The following is a 24,885-nucleotide window of genomic DNA, read 5'->3' as shown; positions in this document are numbered from 1 at the left end:
CCACTTGCTTATTCCCCATTTATTATATAAGCTTGGGGCTAAAAGATATAAATTTACAAATCTAATACATCATCTTCTTCCCTTCCCACCAAGTAAGGCCAAGATGATAGTGGCTTCCCACTTCACAAAACTGGTACAAATTTGAAGACTGCAATGTAGTTCAATTCCAAAAGCCAACAACAAAAACCAGAAAGAACTTCTCAACTGGCCTCTGAATCCAGAGCAAGCAGCAAGAAACACCAAAACAAACACTATATGATAAATGAAATTATGATGAAGTCTGCATATGTGAAGCCATTTTCCTTTTCCTTCTCCATTCAGAGCATAGGAGCAATAGTATTAATTGAGTGAAACATTATTCAGCTTTTCCACACTGATTTAAAGTACTTTTCTTGTTTTAATAGTTACATGTTATTTCTGTACTACGCTAAATACAAAATCATTCATTTCTCCAGGGCTTTTTTATTCCTCATCATAGGTACAGACAACACTCACAGTCTCTAAGAAAACATTAATGGCTTTATCTTATCATCTTAACATTTTGGTATGGTGAACCTCAACTAGTGCAATCACTTTGTATCTCCAGCTATGAGGCAGAAAGAGATAAAGGCCAAAATTGTCAAACATGCACCAGCTTGAGGCGTCAAGGTTAATGTAGTAGAAGCATATTTTCTCAGAGTACTCTACATGTTCATAGTCTGCTCAATCAAGTTCTTCACAGCAATGAACTCAGTACTTCTGCAGTGGAAAAAGTGGGGTATATAGATCTACACCTCCAAAATTTCAGAGCCCTGTTGCTGCAGTCCTGTGTCTTGTTCCCTAAACACCTCCCAGCTGCTGCAATAAGTGAAGCAGGTGATAATCATTAGACAGCCCTGATTCATTCTCTGTCAGCCATCCCATCCATCAAACGGCACCAATGCCATTTGAAAATAATAGTATGCAATCAAGTAATTTGAAACCAAGTGATAATGTATATGCACAAGGAATTAAGTTAAAGTTGCCCAAAATATCTTAACTAAGCATTTGCCCGATTTTAAATTTTGCAACTTTAACAACACTTTAAGAATTACGAATGCTATCTGAAAGAATTTACAAAAGCAAATGTTTTACCATCTGAAACTCTGCAAATCACGAGCAGAGTTGAAAGACTAATCAAAATTCAGAATTCCAGCACTAGGGATAAACAGGTAACTCTAGCAGCTATGGAATATTAACACTCAAATATTTTTTCAAGTGGGCTTATTCCTTTCTCCCAAACTCTGAAGGAATTCTGCATTCTGGTGGAAAAGTTGCTCTAGCAACTGTAAGCACTTTCACTCTTTTCTGTTTCCCCACCATTGTCTCCTTCATTATCCTGTTTCTCTTCCAGTTCTAATTCTTCTCACATCCTGACTTCTTGTCCTACTTTTCCTCGTTACTTTGTATGTTTGATGTGTCCAGGCCTTCCTTTACAGGGGATTTCAGATTCTCATCTATCTTAACTCTGTCGTAGCTCTTACCTCAACTCTTTCCCAAAAATCACATATCTGAGTTTTCAGACAGACTACACCCTTCTCCAGACTTCCCAAACCATCTCTCAAAAAGATTCTCTCATGGCCTGAAACTTTCAAATTTCATTTTATAGCAACTCCACTCAGAAGGAAGAGGATTTTACAGTATAGATTTATAAATTAAACCACTGTAGTTTGGAATAGAGCATGAGGAAGATTAAACACCTGGAATCTCTGTTTCCTAAGAGCACATGCAGTGCAAATCACATTCCCAGAGTTTCTCCTGAAATGAAACAAATCTCAACCCAGGGTGTACTTTGGGCAGATTTTCACAGCAGAGCCAGAGTTCACCAACAACTTAGAAATGTCTGTGCCATGTTGCAGTGAACTACACATAGAAATTTAACAAGAGGAATCTGATGGACAAAGATGCTGCATAACCCACAGATATTATCACCACCTTTGCTGGTGATGTAAATGTATCAGAGTCTTTTTCTCTTCAACACACTTAATGCTCACTCAGCACGGCTACCTGAGATATCACCTCCCTGTGCTTGCAAGGCGGGTATTTAGAATGTGCAGCAGGAACTGACAAGAGACTTGACAAGAGAAATAACTCAGCCAGTGCTATTAGAACTCTTAGCGCCACTGGACACTGAGAGGCTCTTCAAAGACATTTTAGTAATTTACACTATAGTTCCCAAATAAATAAAGATCTCCATTTTAGTGAAGAAACTGTTATCAAAATGGACAAATTTTAGCATATTGGAAAGAAGCCCCTGCACAATTATCTCAAGCACAAACACAACTAAATATTTTCACTCGTAAAAGGCAGCTTATTACCCTATCTCTTTCATATCCATAATCAAGGCATTCAAAATAAGTGTTTGGAAGTAAAATAAAATCTTCAGAACAAAAAAATAGTAATATTTTAATGAGATGCACAATAATAAAGCATAGGTTCCAATGCAACACTGAAGTTTAATGAATTGGAACTTAGTACCTCTTTGTTATTCAAGTCTCACTTATTTTGACTGAAAACAGTTCAAAATTTTTTATTTAGAAATATTATACAAACCTTGCTATACTATACAAACCTTGTTTTTCCTAGGAACCCAGTGAATAAGAAAACCAGGAAAACTGTATTTTTGTAACACTCCAAAGCAATTAAACTGTGGAAAACTGCTCAATCACCGAGGAAATGCAGGAACACAGGATTTAATCAAGTTCTTGACATATGATAGGAAGCTAATTACAGATGTGCATATTCCAAAATATTTAATTTTCATATTTTTAGGGCAATATTCTATCCCCCTTACTTGTACTAGGTGACATCTAACTCCAGATTTTTTCAACTGATCTCATAGGAGTAACTCAGAAAGGATGGAATAATCTGCTTTTTCATCTGCAAACCCCAAAATGGAAGTGGTAGTCCTTTATTGCATAGTCTCCTTTGCAAAAGCCTGTAATTTCCTCTCACTGCAGATAACTGCTGTTAACAAAAGCTCATTTTTTCTTGCCCATTATTCATTTTTCATCATTAAATGTGTGATGTGACACTGAACTTTACATACCTTCCACCACCTTCTTTGCAGTTGGGACATGTACATGCCACTCGTCGCAGTCTTTTCCCCTCCTGATGTGGTTGGTCCCCTTCCTCATCTACAACCTGTACTCTCAAATGTGTTAGATCATTAGTATTCAGTGTAGAATCACCACTGAGCTGCCACTCTTCTGGATCAGGATCCTCTTCTTTAATCCTAATATCTGGGAAAAGAACAAACACAGATCTGTAAGTAACCCATTAAATAGACAGAAAGGAAACCATAGTGATCAAATGTTTTTATTCTTGAGAGCACTATGCCAGTCAAAAGTCAACAACCTTAAGTGCATTCTGACATTGCTTCTGTGCCCTTGTAACCTGTAGTTAAAAGTTTATCTTACTATACATTTCAAAGTTGAAGATAAGCTATCACAAAGTATTATAGTTTAAGTTTGAATTGTTCTTGGTGAGGAATGCTGTCACCAGGAGACTACTGCTTGCTTGAAACTTGGGAAAAACTGAGGAACAAGAGGCTGGACAGAGGTTGAAGAAAATGTAAACACATGTTTCAAATGATCCTGAGTAGCCATTTCTGTTTCCACAGCATTTCTGAATTAGCATCACATGTAGTAGCAACAGCCTTCCTCAATGGTCTTCAGAAGGTTTTAGCATGCACAGAGATACATACAGTAATGTGAGAAATCAATCTAATAAAAGGTTTTCACCTGAGAAAGACTGAGATACCTAAGGAAAACAAATAAATTAATGTTTTTGTTCCATTTCCCCTTTTCATCTGAAATTTATGTCTTCTGCACAATACATAGAAAACATTTAGAGAAGAATGTTATTCAGCAGCATTAGACAGAGATAAGTAACAGATAAGCCACATCAATGTTTTGATATACCAGCAGCCAAAGTAGGTCTTAGCAGTTTTTTGTATGCAAAAAGGCCTCCTAATTATTCCTTATAGGATGGACATTTGCAAATACGTGTACCCTCTCCCTACAGATCATTCATTCAATCTAATCCAAGAATTAATTACAGTGTCATAACAACAACTGTTTTAACAAATTTACATTTTAATAGGAACATCTTCCCCTCAAACACTATTCTGCATTCCCAGAGGACTCAAAGTCTGAATTCCAAAAAAAGACAGTTTGTATGTATTATTTTAGAATGCCCCTTCCATGGTTCAGCAGAGTAGTCTACTTTGAATTTTTTCTGTGAAAATGATTAGCCACTTATTAGCACAAACTAATAAGCAAACAAACATAATGTAGTGTTTGGTTTGTTTGTTTGTTTGTTTTTAAGCTTCAAATTAACATCTGTCTATCTTTCTGGACACATTCAAGAGACTGCTTTTCCAACAAAACAAACCCAATTATCATGTAGACTTTTATCCTTAAACACTGAAAGCTTAAGCATTTGAGCTTTGTGGCCACTCTTGAGTTCTTTCTGGGAGTCAGTGCATCAGCCATCATATCTTTGTAATGAAGACAAAGCTGCAGATTACCTGCTAAAACATAAGAAAAACTGTGCTGGGTCATAGGATGAAGAGCATCCTGTCCCAGTAGAGATCAGGAAATAAACCAACAATGAAATATGTAAAGAGTAATAGTTACCTGGTCTACCTTCAAAGTCATGTCCAGTATTCATCTGCTTAGAGATAAAGGATATTGCCACACAAAAATTTGCTTGATGATAATAGAGTCTCAGCCTAGTCACCCCCAACAGCACAGTCTGCCTTTCTTTTGCACACATACAACCATACACAGGACTGCCCTGCACCCTCATCACTGATGTAACTACAGTTAAAGTAATTCTCTACGAAACCACTGCATTCAGAAGAGAATTACAGGTCAAAACCAGGGAAGTCTAGAATATTTATCTAGTTTGGCTGCAAAAGTCAGTGTTAGAAATTAAGTTTGCATGAATGGGACAGGCTCTGAGCTGTGGGAATCCAGGAGCAAGCAGTCACATCTGCTGATTTTTTACACATGGGGTACAACTGTGATAAGCTTGCCCAAAGTCACCTGCACACCCTCACTGTTACCATCACAAGTTCACAATTTCAGACAGCACCATAATAAATATCTTTCATGTGAAGACCTGTGGTGACTTCTGGTCTTCTACATGAGCCACCAAACTACTTTGCTAACAAATTAAGCTATTCTCTGAGACTTGGCTAAAAAATAACTTTATTATCTGTATGTTATAAATAAAATTGGTTTTATATAAGCAAACATTAAACCACGATAAAACAAAGTTTACAGAATTATCTTTCAAATAACTACTAAGTATACTAATGCATTTTAGAGCAACTTTAGAAAAAAGCAGAAGCCTGATTCACTCTTGCACAAAAGGACACATAATAGGAATTTAAGTACAGCAAGGCTGCCAGCACAGGCCAATGCAAGTCTCCAACCAGTTCTTTAGGACTGTGTGTTACACATTATACTCCAAATTCTCTTACCAATCAAGTAACACAAAGTATACACTGTATAAATTCTTGTTTTATTTAAAATAACAATTAAAGTACTGTTAATAAAATAACATACAGTTTTTAAAAGGTAATTTCATTATGATCTCCCTAACATTACACAGTGTGCCTGCAAAGTCAGTAGCTGAATCCAGTTAAGACTGAATTGATATACTTCCAAAGAGATATGCAAAGCTGAATGGAACAAATTAGGGTATGGATCTGTGCTCCCAAGACCCAACTCCACTAGTGAAGTCAAACATTCCGTATGATTTCTCCTATTACACTGACCTCCCAAAGTCACACTCTAATAATAGAGATACACATAAGAGTAGAAGCATGTCCAAAAAGTCTATTACTGCATGCCAGTATCCATGACTTTCTACCTTCTATGCAATGTCTGTTCCACTTTACAAGGTTTTGTCATGAGCTCCTTTCATTTTTTCATTAGTATCTCTCTGTTTATTCCCAGTTTCTCCCAGTCACCACCATTCCTTCAGCAGCACAGAGACTTATAATAGTTCTATAATGATTGATGCATAATTGGGAAACTTACTTGGACAAAAAAAAGGACAGAAAAACACACCTAACAGTTGAGGATACTGCAGAAGACAACAATTTGCATAGATATACAATAATTTATAGCATTATTCTAAAAAATGCAAAACTGAAATGAAGACAAAGTAGTACTGTGTTTTTAATTTTGTGCTGTGCTTTCTGGTTATCTTGGTAAGGCAGAAAGTGTAGCTATTGCTTTAGTTATTCATCAGAAGGAATATCTTTTACTCCTGGCACACAGAAAAGTACAACATAAACTGGCAATTTACTGACAGGACTTTTTAATACTTATCTGTGTAGACTATACTTGAAACAAAACAAAACTAGAAGAAATATCAATAGATAAAGTGTTTATATAACCTCTCCAGGAGTAGTATAGCAGAGAGTGAACTGCATCAAAACTCACAATGAATGTGATTGCCTTATATGAGGTCCTCAGAACCAATGAGTCTGTTGCCCTCCAAATAGGTTTTTACATTATTTCAAGAGATAAGGTTAAAATTCCACCAGTATTTTTTGGAAGGAGGAGGAGGGCCACTCATGAAGCTGTTGAAAGGGCAAACTATGGAGAAGAGCTGGAGATTAAGTGTTCTCCAATGCAATAGTATCTGAGATGAAAATTCATGTAGATACCAGAGACTACATGTCTCCCCAGTGCCCTTCTAGATGTGCTCTATTCTAATTCAGCCTCAACTGAGAGAATTCACATAAACTCTGCAAAAAAAGAGGCCTAAAATAATTTATATAATCCATAAAGTCATGACAAGATGATGCAAACACTAGAAAATTTGAGGCTATTTTTGTCTTCTACCAAGGCTAAACAAAGGTTACATTTTCTTCATTAGTCTTTTATTTCCATGCTTTCAAATCTCTATATGCCCTTACTTTTAAATTCGAGACTTAGTTCTAGGTAAGCATGAAGGGGAATTTTAGACAAAGTTATTGTTTCAAACTGCCAATAGATTCTGAAAAACATATATTGTGTTCAAGCTCTGCTTCCTGTCTAGTGTGCTAGATTTGGTTTAGGTTTGGCTTTTCCAAGATGGAAATTGGGATCTTGGTGAATAATTCTGATCCAAAGGTAGTATTTCATAGTCACAGAAGGTCCAGAGCTGGCTACAATACGGAACAAGATTGAGTACATTTGGCAAATAAAACCAATAAGCAAGAGATTTGTTTAAAGTGTTTCAGAGAAGGGTAACTGAACTGACAGGATGAAACAATGCAGATGGAAACACAGTTTAAACTATTCTTGAGTACACGTGAACTATAATCTAGGTGGAGAGAAATACTGTTGTCCACTGCTATACCCAGGTCATTTACCTACTTCTCCAGGTATCAGATGAATGCATCAACTAATCTTCACATTATGTCTTGGTCTGTTTCAAACAGAACTTAAGAATTTCTTCATCTATGGTAAAAGTTTTAGTTTGCCCAAGAGCCACAGAAACAGGGGTAAACTGAAAAGGGAAGAGGACACAGATTTTTTAATATATCTGCCTTTGCAGAATGTCACAAAGGCACACTTTATTACATTATAACAGTCTGCAAATTGTGAGCTTCCAGTTCAGCTGCTCTTCCTAGATGCTGAAAGCCACCCTGCGCTTTCACTCAGCCAAGCTTTACAAGTTCCTGATCAGAGAAGCAGAAATATGGTTTGAAGTGAAAAAAGATTTTCAGCAGCACTGCACATACCTTCCCACAAATTTCCTCATAAAATCACAATTTGACTGCCATTTCAATTGTTTCTGATTGTTTATTTTTCCAAATAGGGGCTTCCCTTCCTACCTTTCCCAAGAAAAGATATGTAAAAGAGATGTTAATTTCCATTTCCTTTCCATCTTCTCGTGTTGTTTTCTGTTTTCTCTACAGTTCAACCCACATTCCCTTGGAATTTAAATTTCCTAAGACACTGTTCTTGTTCTTCCCCATCTAAACTGAACTATCTAAATTAAACTTCCTCTACTAGCAGACCAGTTGTTCAAGCCTTTCAGACAGGAAACTCAACAGAAATAATGATTTCTACTCTGATTTGCCCCCAAATCTTAAGTGTGAATTTAGACATTTTTATTACACAATAAATTACAAGGCAACATGAGGTACACTGCAAAGCATCATCTTGAAATACTGGTGAACCTCAACTCAGAAAAAAGACTGTCATCTAGATTCAACAGCTCTAAATCAGATTTTAAGTTTCTGAGGAAAAATAACTGTGGTGTGCAAGCCTAAGAGCAGGACCTTACAGTACTCAAGCAGTACCAGCAAAATTATTAAAAATACAGTAACAGATTTGTTTCCTTGCAAGAAATGCCACACAGTGTATTGCCAACTGATCCTATACATTACTCTAAAGCAAATATTTAAGTATTTAAATGATTAAAGTTCTTCAGGCAGTGCTACCTCAAGGAACACACTATGCATCAAGGAACAGTTACTTGCCCTACAGTAACTGTACTCACTTGAGATGTCTACAGATTCTGGATTCTTATAGACAGTAATGCCTGATCCAGCATGCACTTACTTTTTCTATTCTCCTCAAAGCTGAAAATTTAAGAAGGTCTAACTAAATAGAGGAAGAAGAGTTGACCATGCTTAATACTGAAGAAGCCGCTAACTCCAGAAATATGTAAGGAAAGCAAGAGGACAGCGAATTCTCTGACCAGGAGGATGAAATGTTTCCACATAGAAGAGTATCTGACTGCTACTAGGGTCAAACAACAGAATTGTCAGCAGTAATTCAGGAAGACAAAACTGTTCACTAAGTGTTTCTGTCCTGTATTTAAGTAAAAGCCAAATAATTGTCCTACTACTAGATGACAATGAAAAGCTTCCCACTGACAGTAAAAACAGCTACAGAAGTAAACACTTAATAAATCAACAGAATGATAATTTTCATTTGACTCTTTTTAAGAGAAGGCTGAAGAGCTCTCCAGTTTTAATGCTGTGAGCCTTTGGCCATGTGAATGCTCCAGTGAGTTTGAAAAAAGTTAATACTGTGATAACACTGAAAAAGAGTAAACAAAGACTCAAAGAAGTAGGGACAGAATTAGTGCACTCAAAATGCAATTATATGAACAATTAGATTAAAAACTAATTTTTTTATTTAAATCAATGATGACACTGTTGTTGATATAATATACTTGAGAGTTCTGCACAGCAAGTGTCTTACTAGGATACAGGAAAACACTTTGATTAAATGAAGTACAAGACATACTTGGAATACATGAATTAAATACTGGCATGAATTTTAGATGCAGGTTGAGAACTATTATTTCTCTATGATAAATTATGACAATGCCATTGACAATGTGCATTTTTATTATCTTTTACTCTTGAAATTACTGCCTTTTGAAAAAATATGAGTCTTCTACAAGCAGTAAAAGACAACCCACCTACAACCCAGCCTGATCTTCAAGAGGGCAATCACAACTAGGGTCCGGGTGAGTACTCCTAGCATTATAAAAAGACTTGTCATTGTCCTTGCAAGAAACTTCAGATACCTTCTATAAGCCAGATGCAGTGACAAGTTTGGTTCTGATCTCAGACATCAGAACAAAATATGTGATCCTGCCAGGAGGTTCAAGAGGCAAGAAAACTGCACAGGACCTGAAACAATGGCCCTAAAGTGCTGAGACCGAAAAAAGACAGAAGACAAGTTTCCAGCCTTCTTCTTACATTGTAGCAGTACTGGAAATAAAATCTCTTCCCTCTTTCACTCCATGGATACTTGCCAGAGATCCCCACAGGTATATGAGAGTATTCATTTTGTGCCAGGGTATCTTGCAAAAGGAATGTGTACCTGAAACTGGTAATATACTCTTTTGTGAACATCCTGAGCATATCTGAGACTAAGGTAACTCAAGCTAACCCCCTTAGCTCTTAGATCTATACTGCACTCCCAGACACTCAGCACACATGACATATATTTACTTAGGAGTAACATACATGCAAAAAACTTTCACCTTCCCACCACCAGCTGTGAAGAAAATTCATTAATAAGCAGTTTTGGAACAAAGAGGAGAAAAGCCCATGAAGTACTAATGTAGAGGAAGGACGCAACAATTCAATATTTTCAAGAATTTGAAGAAAAAAGTTCATTCTATTCCACAATAGATATTGCACTAAAAAATTAACCAGACTAACTGAAGTTCTGCAAACTTTAAGTGAGATAATTTACTATGTGCTGTTATAAGCACAACTGCGAAACACAAAAAGCATGATCATCTAATTCTTCCACAATTTATTAATTTCCTTTGAAAATGATGCTAAAATAAGGAATGTAATTTAAGCATGCTGACAGCAAATTATTTACACAAGATTGGTACATAAATAGCTCTAATTCCCACACTAACTTAAACTCATCCGTTTCCAATTTAATTTTCATATTAAGAAAATAGTGGGAAGAATTGTTTCAACTGTTTTGATTTTCTAACATAAAAACTAAATGCCTCAAATGAAAATTGGATAGCCAGAGAGAGACTTTGACAGATAAAAATATTTACTAAACATCACTACTTCAGTTTACTTCATGCATTTCATAAGACTTTTCTCTTTTGTAAATCAGATTCTATTTCAAAATTATACCATGCCCTTGTCTCAAAGTCTTGTTATAAAGAATGCCTTAGAAGGAAAAACTGCATAATTCAAATTAAAATTAATAAGGTTAAAAACTGAAAGTTATAAAGAAAAAAACTAAGCTGTGAAACACTGAAAACCAATCAAAACTGTTTGAAAAGTTCTAGATGCTGGAAGAAAGCTATGCTTTAAGTAGCACTCTGCACTACTTCATCAGAAACACTAAAACATTGAAACAACCATCCCAGCAAGTAAAACTGTGAATACTTCATTTTTTATTTTGTTTGTTTCAGCATTTAGACTGTTTTAGGAAACAGATATTAGACCAAAGCCTCACCAGATATCAGCAGACACATAATAAATTGTCTCTTGGGCAACTATTTACCTTGAAAACTGTCAGCCAATTTTTTGGTCAAATTTAGAATAGCTGAATTACTCCGGCATGCCAAAGCCGTCAGATGCGGCAGGAATGGGATGGGATGGGATGGGATGGGATGGGATGGGATGGGATGGGATGGGATGGGATGGGATGGGATGGGATGGGATGGGATGGGATGGGATGGGATGGGATGGGATGGGATGGGATGGGATGGAGCTGCCACCACACACAGGCAGCCACTCCCACTCATACCAGCTGGGCAAGCCAGCTACAGCCCTGACTCTAGGGTCAATAGCAGCAAGATGAGTCCTTCAGGAGCTGTGTACACTCCTGCAGAACAGCAGCTGGGAAGAGAGATGTAGGAATGAAGACCTCAGTGTTGGAGTGACACTTCAGTCAACTCTTGAAAGGAATCCATTTGACTCGATTCCAGCTGTAGACCTGGAAAACTGTTTGTAGGCTAGAGTTTTTTTCTATTAAAATGAATGAATCTTCCAGGTGAGTGTGTCTGAGTTGATAAGCAGTAAAGTCCATTCTCAAGCCAATGCTACCTTCTTTCATGTCATTTGCTAGTGTCTTCAGGTGCTACTGCATTGGTCAAAAGAAGTATGTAAAATAAATTATCCAGCATCCTATTACAAGTTATTGCAACCTATACAAGACCTGGTAAAGGTCTTATATAGGTTGCATATATATGCATATATATGGCTTGATCCCAAGCCATTTTTTCCAGGAAATAACCAATTCCAAAGTGATTCACTACATTAATAAATTAGCTGAGACACTATTACAATTAGAATTTTATTAACATCATTAAGTTTCCTTTAGCTGGACAATGGCTTGAGGGCAGGGGGAAAATCCAGTAACTTTAAAATTCTTCCAAACTGACAAAACTTACAGGATCAGAAATATGAAGGCCAAGTTGGTACATTTCAGTTCCTGAAAGTTTTCCAAAATAAACACTACATTATATGAAATGGTTGAAGAAGAAATCTATATAAACATGCTATTCTGCTACATTAGTCCACAAGCAATATCATTAGCTACATGATCCTATACTAAATATAAATCTCAGAAAAAATCCTCCTTGTATTAACCAGAGAGCTAATAATAATTAGTAAAGGGCTCTTTTTCTGAGACTTAGATTCTGACATCTGAGTTTAGCTGTATTAACATGCAGGATTATATGCCTTTTGTTACTGACATCTATGTCCTTGGAGCTAACAATGTGTGATGGAGACAAACCAAGACTTCCTGTGGTCACTGTAAACAGAAAATTTAAGAATCAAGATCAGACAGAAGAGCAAATGCTGTGAGCAGAGCATATCCCTTTGGTGCTGCTGTCTACAAGCCAGTGAAAAGTAGGCTTATCTAGATCTGAATAACTTTACTTGATGGTAAGTTCATAATACAGAAGTAAATTCCAAAACAAAATTAACTAAAAAACATCCCAGCACAGTATTTTCAATTCAAATTTTAGATTTCAAATGGGAAAGCAAGCTTCTTGACACAGAATACAGCAGTATCAGAAACTATATAGGTATTATAATCAGTAGCCTTTTGAAACAAAGCTCAGCAGGTCTTCTAGGCGTGTTTCACTTAACATTGCATTCTTCTCACAAGCTAAAATAGACATACAAACCATGCATGCTTCACTATCTTGATGAACCAGAGGGCTAGATCACATGACTATAGTAAAACAGTGATTCCCAAGCTACTTTGTGCAACTCTGCCCCTCATAACTAGTCTAAGCACAACCCAATAATGTGTTCGAGTGGCTTCTGGTATAGCAAAACCTCCTGAACCACAATAATCTCTTACTCTTTGTTTAGCTAGTTATGCCCTGAAATTAGGAATGGACTGTATCAAATTTATCAAAAATAAACAAACATGTTTATTTCTTTTCACATTAAGAAACACCTATTTTAAGAAAACAATATTTCTTCTCCACCAAGATAAAACACTGTGGTACTCATATACTATAAAATGTAATACAAGTAAGCAGTACTGAAAATTCACACATACTCTTAAGCATAGCCTCCATTTTGATATATGCTTGTTTCACTGACCCTTACACAAGTTCCCTACATCATAGTAACATTGATAGTAAATCAGAAGGAAATTAACTTAATGAAAGAGCAGATGAATAACAGCACCTCAGGGGGTCTGAAAATTTCAAGAGGAAAAAAAATTGCATCAACAGAAATATTTGTATTTTCCATAGAAACGTCATCCATTCAGGACTAGGAAGAACGGGTATGTTAACGATACTGATGCCTTAGAAGAGTGGCAGCTGACAGCCAGATTTCCCCCTTTTCAATTTAGTATACAAATCTTCTCTTGTACTTAAACCTTTAAGTACAAACACTGAAGTGCTGTTAACTCATATAACTATTTGGGAATTACATGAGCTCATGCTAAAAAGGAGTGAGGTAGGACTATGTTTTAAAGTCACAGTTTCTAACTGACCAGCATTTTTACATAAAATCTATCATCACGATGTTGAACACACTGTATTTGTAGGCTTCAATAGCAAGACAATGATGTTCTGATTATCGCCATTTAAACCAACAACATGCAGTAATAAAAAACAATCTTTTGTAAAAGAGTAAAATAAATACCTGCAGGACTGCCAGCATTTTCTCCTTGGTGCAGCTGAATACCAGCAGAATCTATAGAGTTTACTGTAACTGTCTGTAGATTTGGCAATTGAGCAGTGCTTAGACTAACTGGAGTTGATGTCAACGCACCACCTGCTGCAACTTGACCAAGAGTGAGAGTCTGCACAGGAGTCAGAGTTATTTGTTGACCAGGTGCATTCTGAATTTGCAAGTTCTGCAAGTTCTGCACTCCTTGCACTTGAAATGTCTGCCAGGTTATCTGCCCAGAAGGGGTCACTGTTTGTGCCTGAATTAGGAAAGTTCCAGGATTCAGCTGCAGTTGAAGATTTTGAAGAGCCTGTTGAGATATACTTTGACTTGCTTGAACACCATGGATTGTCTGTTGCGCAATACCTTGTACAATCTGGGCTTGACTGGTTGGCTGCTGCGACTCTTGTAGCTGTATGTGTTGTACAATTGGCTGTGCTGTGGAGACCTGAATATTCTGAGCCTGCGTGTCATCAGAGACTGATGTCTGGATGTAATTTCCCTGAAGATCAGAACCATGAACTTGACCACTAGTTGTGGTCAAGTCATTTGCATTTTGTTCCAATATACTTGAACTGTCTATGGTAACGGGCAATTGTGATGAAGATGACGTTGGCACAAATAAGTCATTATCAGCGGCAGTTTCTGTAATTTCAGGAGAAACTTGCTCACCAGTCCTCTCAGAAGTATCTGAACTATCCATGGCCTGTCCAGTATTTATCAAGTGCCCATCTGCATTAATGCCTGCTGTCATGGTTTGAGAACCACTGCCAAGTCCCAGAGAATCTAGATCAACACTATTAATGGGTACAAAAGTAATATTCCCTGGCAGTCCAAGAGGGACGTTAGCAACCACTTGCGCTTGGCCAGGGTAAGACGAACCACCAATTGCAACTCCCTGAACCTGGACTTGACCAGACTGACCAGATAAGATATTCTGAATATTAGCTGAAGATGTTCCAGAGGCAATGATGGTTTGATTCGAGCCAGGAATGATCTGAATTTGACCAGTTTCTTGATTTATACTGCTATTATCAGAAGAGGCTGCAAAGCCAAGTTGAACCTGCTGACCATCCGCTGTCTGGATCTGGGGTATTACTTGGTATTGTACGTTAGACACTGTACCATTCGACGAATCTGATCCTGGTGCAACAGAAAAGATTTGTTGATTTTGCAAACTCTGAATAGGAAGGACATACTGCCCACTTGAAGTTACTGTGGCAGCACCTGGAATCTGTACTATATTACCAGCTTCGTCCTTTATAGTGGTAGGAGCTGCAGACAAGACCTCCCATCTGTTTGGAGCTCCAGCTAATTGCACAGAAGCCAAATCCCCTGTCTGAATAAAAAGAAAAAAGAAAACAAAAAATTAAAACAAATGCTGTACAGACTATGTGTTAGACCAGTCATGCAATTCAGCACTAGATATTGACACACTACTGGAAAACATGCAGTACAGCTCATATGACCATCAACAATTGGATCAAAACTTGAAATACAGATTTTTATAAGGATCTGCTGCCTAAGTCAGGGTAGCCAGCCTGTGGCTCATGAGCTGCACGTTGCTCGCAGACATGTCAAATGCAGCTCCTGTGTCATGGCTTTGTCAGGTGACCAGCAGCAGGGTTATTCTGGTGGCAGGGCTGCTGGGTAACCCAAACCCCTGGCTGTGGGAAGGAGGGAGCTGGCAGGGGCTGCTGGAGTTCTCATCACCTGAGACTCAGACACACTCTTTGCCCAGCTAGGCACCTACTGCACACGCGTGGAGGAACCACCATGAAGCCAGAGCTGCCTCTGTCTCCTGGAGCTCCCTGCCTTCCAACTCTGCTATTTGTGCATGTTGTGACTGCCAGCAGTATAGAGAATGTTAAGAAGTGATGTAGGCACACAGTTGGAAAGATAGGACAACCTCAGTTTGCTGCACTTAACACAAAGCTCTAGTATTTATAAGCTTGTAGGAGTTAGTTTTGCTAAGGAAGAAGACTTCTAGACTAAGAACTTTTACACTGAAATCATATTTGTATTAGTCATATGCATTCAGTTAGGAGGGGAAAAAAAAATCTTGCTTCATTAAGATGGAACAATAGAAAAGGCCAGTGTTTCAGAGTAGACCCCAGATGCCTAAAGAAACTATTATGCATTTGGTTTTCATTCAGTAAAGAAAAGGTAAATTGCACTTACCTTTCTTTACCAAAGCAAGCTTTTTCAGAATAGAGTATTAAGATTTAGATTTAACATCCTGCAATGCCTAGCACAGATTTGCATAGTCAACCAGACTGGTATTGTAAGTAACCATCAATCTAAAAAATATGAAGTAAAGTGTGTCCTTATCTGTTTAACCATACTACAGTAAACCAATGGAAAAACATAATTAAAAAAAAAATTGTTGGTCTTTCAAGCTTGTAACTTACAATACTAGAAGAAAAACATATAACATTCCATGTCACGTATCTCACCTAGAAGAAGGCAACAAGTTCTGTTTTCCTCTGCTACCATATTACCTTTATAGACTTGTGCTTAATGTTGCTTAAAGTTGATGAAATGCTGCTAGAAAGTTCATAACTACACAATTCACAAGCATATAAATACCTATTAACTGAAGGTTTCATAAAATATCAGAAGATCTATAAAAATCAGGGGTAAACATCAGTCATACAATACCAAAAGCAAAAATTTGACTGTTATATGTTTAAAGTGTGTCATTATAAAATAAATGTATAATATAATGTGTTGATAGCTGTTGGAACAAAAGAAAAAAGAAAAGCATTATAAACCATTACAAGTCTGATGTAATTTCTCACTGATTGAAAACTATGTACAAGCAAATGTTGAAAGCTTAGGTTAAACTGGACTGATCTAATATGCAGTAACATGTCAATGTCTATTCATATGTAATATCCTCCACAGAAATACTTCAAAGGGAACCTGTCTCCTTAGTGATATGGAAATGACCTACTTTATTCTTCTCCCAAAACATATGTTGATTTCCATATTGGCATTTTCATGTTGGGCACACATCTCACGTTTTCATGATCTAGTGAAATCTTCCCTCAAAACCTGCTCTGCAAGGATTTTAGCACAACAGAGCCAATCTTTTATTAGATGCACTTGTCAGTCCATGGAGAAGTTCAGGATATGAAGCTATGCTACACACACAACATAAAATGCCTATTATTCACATTGCTCTTACAGCTGGCTGTATCAGACACCACCAGCTGAATCTTGTGGAGGGAGGAGCAAAAAGAGGGTGAGGTTTTCAAGAAGCTATCTGGCAGCTATCAAAATTTTTAGCATTAAAGCATGAAAAAAACCCCGTATGGTAAGGAGTATTTGAGGATGATCTCTAATCTCAAATGGTCATTATCAGCCTGTCATAACAAGATTGACTGTTATGTTCTTTCACAAAGTCTCTTGACACAAGAAGACATTTCTTGGACTTCTTTTCCTACTAACTAAAGAGTAATACCCATTTTTTATGTCCTCAGGCAATTAAGCAATTTTGTAGTAACTCAGGAGTTCTGCCACTGATACAGGAGCAGCAACATCTGCAGCGCAGTCACTTACTGAGCTTTACATTCAAAACACACCAGTTTGCTGTCTCAGCCAGCATTTCTCAGAGGAAACTATTGAGAGGGTAGAGATAAAGCAACAGTTTCCTTATCAACGGGTACTCAGGCAGCAGTTATTTGGCAGCTGCTCCTTTAAGAGAAGGCCGGACTGTTGCAATCCAAAGGATGTTTCAAAAGGAAGGGACAAAGATCTGAGGAAAGTTCAGCACAACTCAGCCAAGGAGGAGAGAACAGGAAGCAACAGGGAATTCACTGGAAGCAGCATCAGGAAACAAGAGACAGGAACAGAGCAAAGAAAGTAGCTGACACAAGGCATAGGATGAATTAAATCAAATTATATGTCCACCTGAAGAAAGGTCAAGTACCAACAAAGAGTGAAAGCTACAACCACTGTTCAGCCTGTCTTTTGATTCTTTAACAGGCCTTGTATAATTTCCAGTGGCTAAAATAAAGAGATGTCCTGAGAGAAAAGTCTCATCCCTGAAGAATCATGAGCCATGATAAATAAAAATCTAGTAATTGTCTTGTTCAATATATTTAGATAAAATTGCAGCAACATTAAGTCAAATGTGGGAGGAGATACGAGAAAGAAGATAAAATACCTTTCAGAAGTGATCTAAACCATACTGAATGACAGGACTTAATAAAAATTAAATATGCTTCATCAAAGTAAAATGGAGAGTAGGAAAGCAGAGAAAGGCCCCTGTAAAAACTGGTATTTGTTGTAGAAACCTGCATCTCAACATGTCAAATATGCACATGTCATTAGCCATCAGTATTTTATTACAAAAGTCCATCAAACATTTATCTGTGCTGGTGGACAGCTTTTTACTGCACTTTTCACAAAGTCCCTTTGGCCCCATTTAGCCCTGGAGCAAAAGCATCAGCCAAACAACCAGAGGTGGAAAGATAATGAGTCACGAGCTCCTAAACATTCAAAAATCACACACCTAATGAAGAAGATTGGACACTGCCTCATCCAAATTGTTGTTTTAGGAAAGAGTTGGGGTTCTAATGCATGGGTTTAATAATACCATGTGTTTACCAAGCTACAGTAAACTATCTGTGCATTCTTAGGTCATTACAAATACAAGATAAAATGCACTTGCTTCAACTCTTTCATTAAAGTATGAGCTAATACATTCTATCTTGTATTTGCCATAGGTTAAAAACATGTTCAACATCAGTCACTGTGGTTCAGCTGACACAAAGCTGTTTGTTAAGAGAAATTAATTCTGTTGCATGTTTGAGCACTCTGCCAATGAAGCCACTCAATTTAGAGAAATACTTCTCCCCAAATCAAATGTTTGGAAAAACAAAGAGCATTTGGAGGAAAAAACATTATCTGGGGCTGCTTAAAATCGTATTTTAAAAGAAACTCCCAACTGGTGAAATATATCTAACTGTATCTCAGTTAAAGAATATCTACATCTTTTTGCTTGACATGGACAACCGGAGCTAAAACTTCAACAGTTTAATCAATCAGCAGAAGTTCAGAACTTTTCCAAATTAAGACAATACAATATCCCTGACCTTAGCAAAAACAAGGAAGCTGAAGTAATAAGAAACTAGTAAACATTTTTAACTAGATCATAAGTTATTATCTTTTGTTTATTAATTATTAAATCTATATATGTATACAAATCTCAATGTAATTGCATGCCAAACTAGCACTCTATGGAATGGTTTTTCTTCCTGCTTTTAACTCAGCTGCTGAAGGGTCCATCAAATCACGAAGAGAACAAGAAAGAGGGCCTGGGATCAGTCAGCCTTACAGCTTGATCTTTGGAAGGCACTGGAGCAAATAACCTTGAAAATAACCTTGAAAATATTAACCTTAATTGAAAATAATCTTGAGAGTAAAAAAACCAGTAGTGTTCAGAAGTAGTCAGCCTACACTTAGGAAGGGGAAATAATGCTGAAATAACTCACCTCACAATGCCCAATGACTAGCTTGGCAGATGGGCTTAGGCAAGACATATTCTTCATCACTACATTAGTCAGGCTTTTGACTCTGTCCCCCATAATGTCAGAAGAAGCCTGACATTATGTGATTTATATCACATGGGTTTATCAAACACTGGAACACGCTGCCCAGAGAGACAGTGGAGTCTCTCACCTTGGAGGTATTCAAACCCACTGGACACAGCTCTGAACAACTTCCTCTCACTGACTCTACTTTGAGCTAGGAGGGGCAGCCAGACATTCTCCAGACATCCCTACCAGCCTACACTTTCTATGAAATCTTACACTTCTTGCTAATGTTTAATATTCGAGAACTTCTTTGTCTATGCTGCTTTTAAATATGGAAATGTTTTAAACCATACATTTTCTTGCTTTCTCCAAAACTATTAGGAGAAATAACCAAAATTTTTAAGAACATCCCTGAAGCACCTTCTAAAATAACTTCAACACTTGGCTCTGATCCAGTATTAGAAAGACATAATTGCAATACAAAAACCAAAGAACATTTTAAAAGGTGAGCTTCTGGACAGCAGCAGGACAAATACACTGTTAGCCATCACATTCTAGTGAAACTTCTTTGTTTTGCAAAAGAAGAGAACAGAGAGAAGCAAGACAATTCCAGGCAGACTTTTCTATAGTGGCTGAACAGGTTCTGGTGCATCTGTTCACATCCAGAAACCTAGCATCAGGAAGCTATCTTATCACCCACAAAAGCAAAGATGGATGTCGGAGTAATTCTGAACTTCCTCAAAATGACCATACAGGCCAGAAACCCAAGTAGTATGGTTTACTCTGACACACGTGGCATTCAGGCATATTTTTGCCTAGTGGATGGAAAACATGAAATTTAAAACACCTTCCTCTTTCTCCATCCTGTCAGCACTATCCCTATTTCCTCCTAAACTGAGTTTAAACTAGGTGCACCTCAGTTGATTAATCTTCTGAGACATAAACCAACTATAATTTCAGACTTTCAATAAATTCTGTGAAGCACCTGTAGTCAATTCTAAAGCTCAAGATATGCCAAAGCAGTCTTAAAACACTCCAGCCATTACTTGTCCAAGATACACAGAAATGCTTTGTCTACTGCAGAGGAATTATACTCATCTTTCCCCACATATGCAAATTATTAACCTGTCCAAATGTTTTCCACATCTTGTTGGTAAGCAATAACACAAATAAATCAAATAAATAATTCCTCCCAACCTCGGTTTTTTTAAAAAAGACTAGTGGATCAGTGCAGCCCACTTCACACAAGATGCATCTACACACCCCAGCTGGGGCAGCCATCTCTGACAGCTCCCGTTCTCTGGCGGCGGTCAGAGCCAACACTTTTCTCAGCCAGCCTGCCACTCTTCCCAATTCGCCTTCCAGCCCTCCCATCCAACCTCCCAGCAGTCCTGCAGCCTCTGCTCACCCAGCACAACCATAAGAATGGCCCTAGGGAGCATGAGAGCCCCAAGACAGCCTTTAGCTTTGCATTACAATGAAGTAAGAGAACATAAACAACTGGTTATCATCTCAGCTTTGCAGCTTCTTAAACCGTCATCTGATCATGGTACAAGCACACAGCTGACCATCAAGGCTCTGCTTGACCTAAATATGTCTGCTCTTTTTTTTCCTCCCTTATGTAAAGCTTTACCATCTTCTGCTTTGCTTCTCATTTTCACCTAATGCTAAAATCTTTGCAGATGTTTAAACTGGAATGAAACTAGAGTATTTATAACTAAATGAAAAAAGAATCCCAAATATGGAAGTTTGAAGTGGAATTATTAGTCAAAGATAAATAGTGAAAAAGCAAGACCCAAACTAAAACTTCTCAGATTCTGAACTCCCAAGAGAGAAAGACATCCTTAGAGGCCAAAACATGAGTTGTCATTCTAGGTCAGGCAGTAGCACACAGCATCCCAGCAAGGCTCTCACACAAACCAGCAGGCAGCAATATACACAGCAAAGCTGCCATGGCAAGTGTTTGAACCAGCCATGGATGCAGCAGTATGGCAACCAAGGAAAAGATGCTCAGGTAAGTAAGCCACAAACTCAAGGCCATCTACATTAATATCAAACACCATGAGATAACATACTGGGGTTGCTTGATCATTAGGCAGAGTAAATCACAGTGTCACAGCTGAAAGACTGCAATCTTCATCAATGCACAAAGACAAGATCAGCAGTAATGCCTGCTAGTGCCTCTCATCCAAAAGAAATACAGTTCCAACCAGAATCATCAGCCAAACTGAAAACCTTGCTGTCTAAAGACAACCTGCCAGGTCATTGACAGGATGGAAAGGAGAAGAGGGTTGGGTTTAGTTCTCTCAATTGCCTTCTTCATTTCCTTTTCATTACAAGCAGCTGCCATTTCCATTAGTCGTTTTACTTCCTCACTAATCCTTTCAGTGGTGTTACAGCAATGAGCATTCAAACTGTAGGCCTGGACTCAGATACCAATACAGAATGACAGGATAATTTCAGCTGGAACGGACCTCTGAAGGTCACCTGGTCCAACCCCTGGGCTCGAAGCAGGGCCAGCTAGATCATTACAAACACAATCACATTTGCTCCAGCTCTTCCCCAGATCCCAAACACGCAATATTCCCTGCGTTCCTAGGGGAGTGTTGCTGTTGCTTTTAAATCATACTGCTGGTCTCTTGGGGAGCAGCTGCAGCATACCATTTCAGCCAGGAAAGCAGTATGCTAGCCCAGCATGCTGGCTCCAGCCCTGCCAGTTTCTACCAAGCAAATGTCAGTAAAATAGTAACAAAACAACCCTGAAACAACAGTATCGCTATCCATTGACATGCAAGCTCTTCAAACACTTCTAAGAGGAAATACCTAGTTTGACTTCTACTATCCATTAGTGTAGATTGAGAGTTTGCCAGCTGTTCAGCAGTCAGAACTGCAGTCCAAGGATAGAATATAACAGGAAAGAGCTGCCCTCTCACTGCTACATTAGGCACCATCACCCATGCAGAGGTCTCAAACTGATTGACCTATACTCCTGGGAAAGGGATGAGCATCACAAACTGCAGGAAGAGAATTATGTTCGTCTGTGCATATAGATTTCATTTTCCATACCACTTATGAGGTATTTACAATGTAAGACTTTTTAGCTTCCTCCTTTCTTCCACCCTCCAATATGATAATCACAGAAGACCAGGAAAAAAAACTCTTTATTGCACCAAATCTCTTTTGTTCTTCTGTTTTTCACAAGGAATGTATTTTAGGGCCTTTAGTCCCTCCCCTCCCTTTATTAAGGTCATATTAATTAACTCCAGTGTCTAGTTCAGCTACTGTTAGGTATCTCCTTCAATTTATATTTAGTTTCCACCCAAAATATTCTGAATCATTCAAGAGTTAGGTTGTAGGAGTGTAAAAATTACCAGAATGCTATAACCTAACTCACAGAAGATATGTAGGAAGGGCCTATCTGCACGTATGGAAAGTAGTGAGTGAGCTTATATTCATTTAGATTTTTAACTAAGATTTTGGCTTCTCTTGAATTGCATCTGCTTTCCCCTGAAAAGCCTCTTAAACATTAAGACAACAACATGTTAACTTAATAGGAGTAAAGAAGTACCACATCAAAACTGTTTTGCCCGTTTTGAACTGCCAGGAACCACGTGCCCTGCACCAGCATTCTAGTATCCTGTCAGACCTACTGCTCCTCCTCATCAATCAATCCATCCCCAAGATGCACAATTCCAGCTGTACAGCAAGAACAATCTCAAAGATCAATACAGGAAAGTAAGCAATCATTTAACCATCATCTGTTTTTCAGTATGTTTATGCTCTTCAGCACTCTATGCATCCAGTACTATGAAACAAATCTTAGTGCTATCAGGCACTTTAGAACATCTAGAAACATTTTTTAAAACACACTGGTTGAGCAAACAAATAGGTTTGGCAGAAAGGATGCTTAAAAGGGGTTGGAATCCTAATACATTTTTGAGCTCTGTCATTAGTCTACAACCTGCTGTATGACCTCAGACAGCTATTTTGCTTCAGCTTCCCTTATGTAAAGTAAGCTGTAATGTACAGATGAAAATTATTTTAAAGTTTAGCAAGTGTTTAGAAACTTCTATCAGTAACACTTTGACACTTGTTAAAGCCTTGACAAAGCCACTTCATCCACCAGTACAATGCTTTGCAGTTTTTCTTCCTATTTGCAAAATCCTAACACCATACAATGCTGTTGCACAGCAAGTTTAAAAAAAAAGACTTGCTTTAAAAGAAGAAAAATAAAAGGCACTTTTTTTCCTAAATTTAAAGATGTTTTTGTAAAAAAAAAAAATTAGAGGTAATATGTGCAATTTTCCAAGGGCCAAGGCCAAAAAATGACATCACGTCATTTTAGAAGATATTTTGGAATTCTTTTAAATATGTGAATATTTTTAGGTATCAGTTATTTAGAAATGCATAATCGCTTTGAATTTTATGAGCATATGTCAACACGAGATTTAGCTAGACCAATTAAGGAAGATGAGTTTTCATTAGGCTTTTGTTATGGGGATTGTTAAACTAGCTTCAGCAAGAATACATTTCTAGCCTGCAAGATCCATCTCATCACACCAGGTCCCGAGGTCATCAAGGCTCCTTTCAGAGGCAACGGCGCATGAGAGATAAGGACAGAAAACGCTACGAGGAACGCATGATAACTCTCCTTAGAAAAACAGCGCGATACAGGAAGCAGCTTTCCACCGCAGCGTTCGCTTCTAAACAGCCATTTTACTTCACTACATCCTTCCCTACTGCCAGCCTTCATTTTGTGCTCCCGCCTGGCTGCGCGGCTCCAGGCTGACAGCCGAGCGAGGATACCGGGGGCGCGCTCAGGTGGAGGTGAGCTGCCTCCCAGCCTCTCCGGGTTCCGAGCGAGCCGTTCCGGTGCCAGGGTCGGGGGAGGGAGGCTTCCCGCCTCCCCCCGTTTTTGAAAGTAAATGAAGGCGCCGCTCCCAATGGCGGGGGAGGGGGGAGCTTGGCTCCCTCCTCCTCCCGGGAGCCCGGCTCCTCCTGGAGAGGCAGGGGAGCCCGGGGACCCCTCTCCTGGCAGGTCGGCCCTGCTATCGTCCCTCCCCCCGGGCGGGCAGTGCCGTGTGTCCCGTCCCTCCCCCCGGGCGGGCGGGCTGGCTGTGCTGTCTCTCCCCCCGGCAGGCCGTGCGAGAGCGGCGGGGCGGGCACTCACCGCTCCGGCAGAGTGAGAGGCAGCGGCGGCGGCGGCGGCCTCATCCTCCTCCGGCGACGGCGGGCCGATCTTGCTGCAGGTGGCCGCCAGCAGAGCGAGCGGTGACGGCTGCGCGTCCTACCCACAATGGGCGGGTTCAGGGAGAGAAGGGGGGTGGCGGTTAGTGCGGGACAGCGACCGGGCTCCTCGCAGACGCGCACACAGGAAGCGGCGGCGGCGGCACCGGCTCCGCGCCCCGCTCACAACGTGTCACCCGGGGGAGGGGGGGAAGGGGCCCAGCCGGGCCTGCGCTCACCTGGGGGGCGGCCGCCCCGGCAGAGGCCGAGGCGGCGCCGTTGCCGTGCTGGAGATATTCGCTGTGGCTGCTGCTGTCCACGTCTAAGGCAGCCATTTCCTCTTGTTTCACGGGCTTCTCGGGAGCTGCGGGCACAGCGGGGAGGGGGAGGGGAGAGTCACTGACGGGAGCGATCACCCCCCTCCCTCTCTCTCCCTCCCTC

General features: G+C 39.1%; 1 protein-coding gene across 3 annotated transcripts in view; it reads right to left on the bottom strand.

Moving 5' to 3' along the window:
* The window catches only part of SP3 (Sp3 transcription factor), a 31,623-nt gene that overhangs the window by 6,238 nt on the left and 500 nt on the right, over positions 1–24,885 (bottom strand). Inside the window, exons 2-6 of one of the 3 annotated variants that reach the window (XM_059476486.1) lie at positions 24,684–24,808; positions 24,389–24,505; positions 14,924–15,014; positions 13,649–14,818; positions 3,068–3,260 (exon numbers count right to left, since the gene is read on the bottom strand). In XM_059476486.1, the coding sequence (XP_059332469.1) occupies positions 3,068–3,260; positions 13,649–14,818; positions 14,924–15,014; positions 24,389–24,505; positions 24,684–24,808 (1,696 nt within the window). Of the gene's footprint in view, positions 1–3,067; positions 3,261–13,648; positions 15,015–24,388; positions 24,506–24,683; positions 24,809–24,885 lie in introns of all 3 variants that reach the window. The other 2 variants (XM_059476484.1, XM_059476485.1) reach the window with 2 other exon arrangements.

The sequence above is a fragment of the Ammospiza nelsoni genome, chromosome 7, assembly GCF_027579445.1.
Source record: "Ammospiza nelsoni isolate bAmmNel1 chromosome 7, bAmmNel1.pri, whole genome shotgun sequence".
In the NCBI taxonomy this organism is placed as follows: Eukaryota; Metazoa; Chordata; class Aves; order Passeriformes; family Passerellidae; genus Ammospiza; species Ammospiza nelsoni.
The sequence above is the reverse complement of the archived record's forward strand: the minus strand, read 5'-3'. Positions and strand labels throughout refer to the sequence as shown.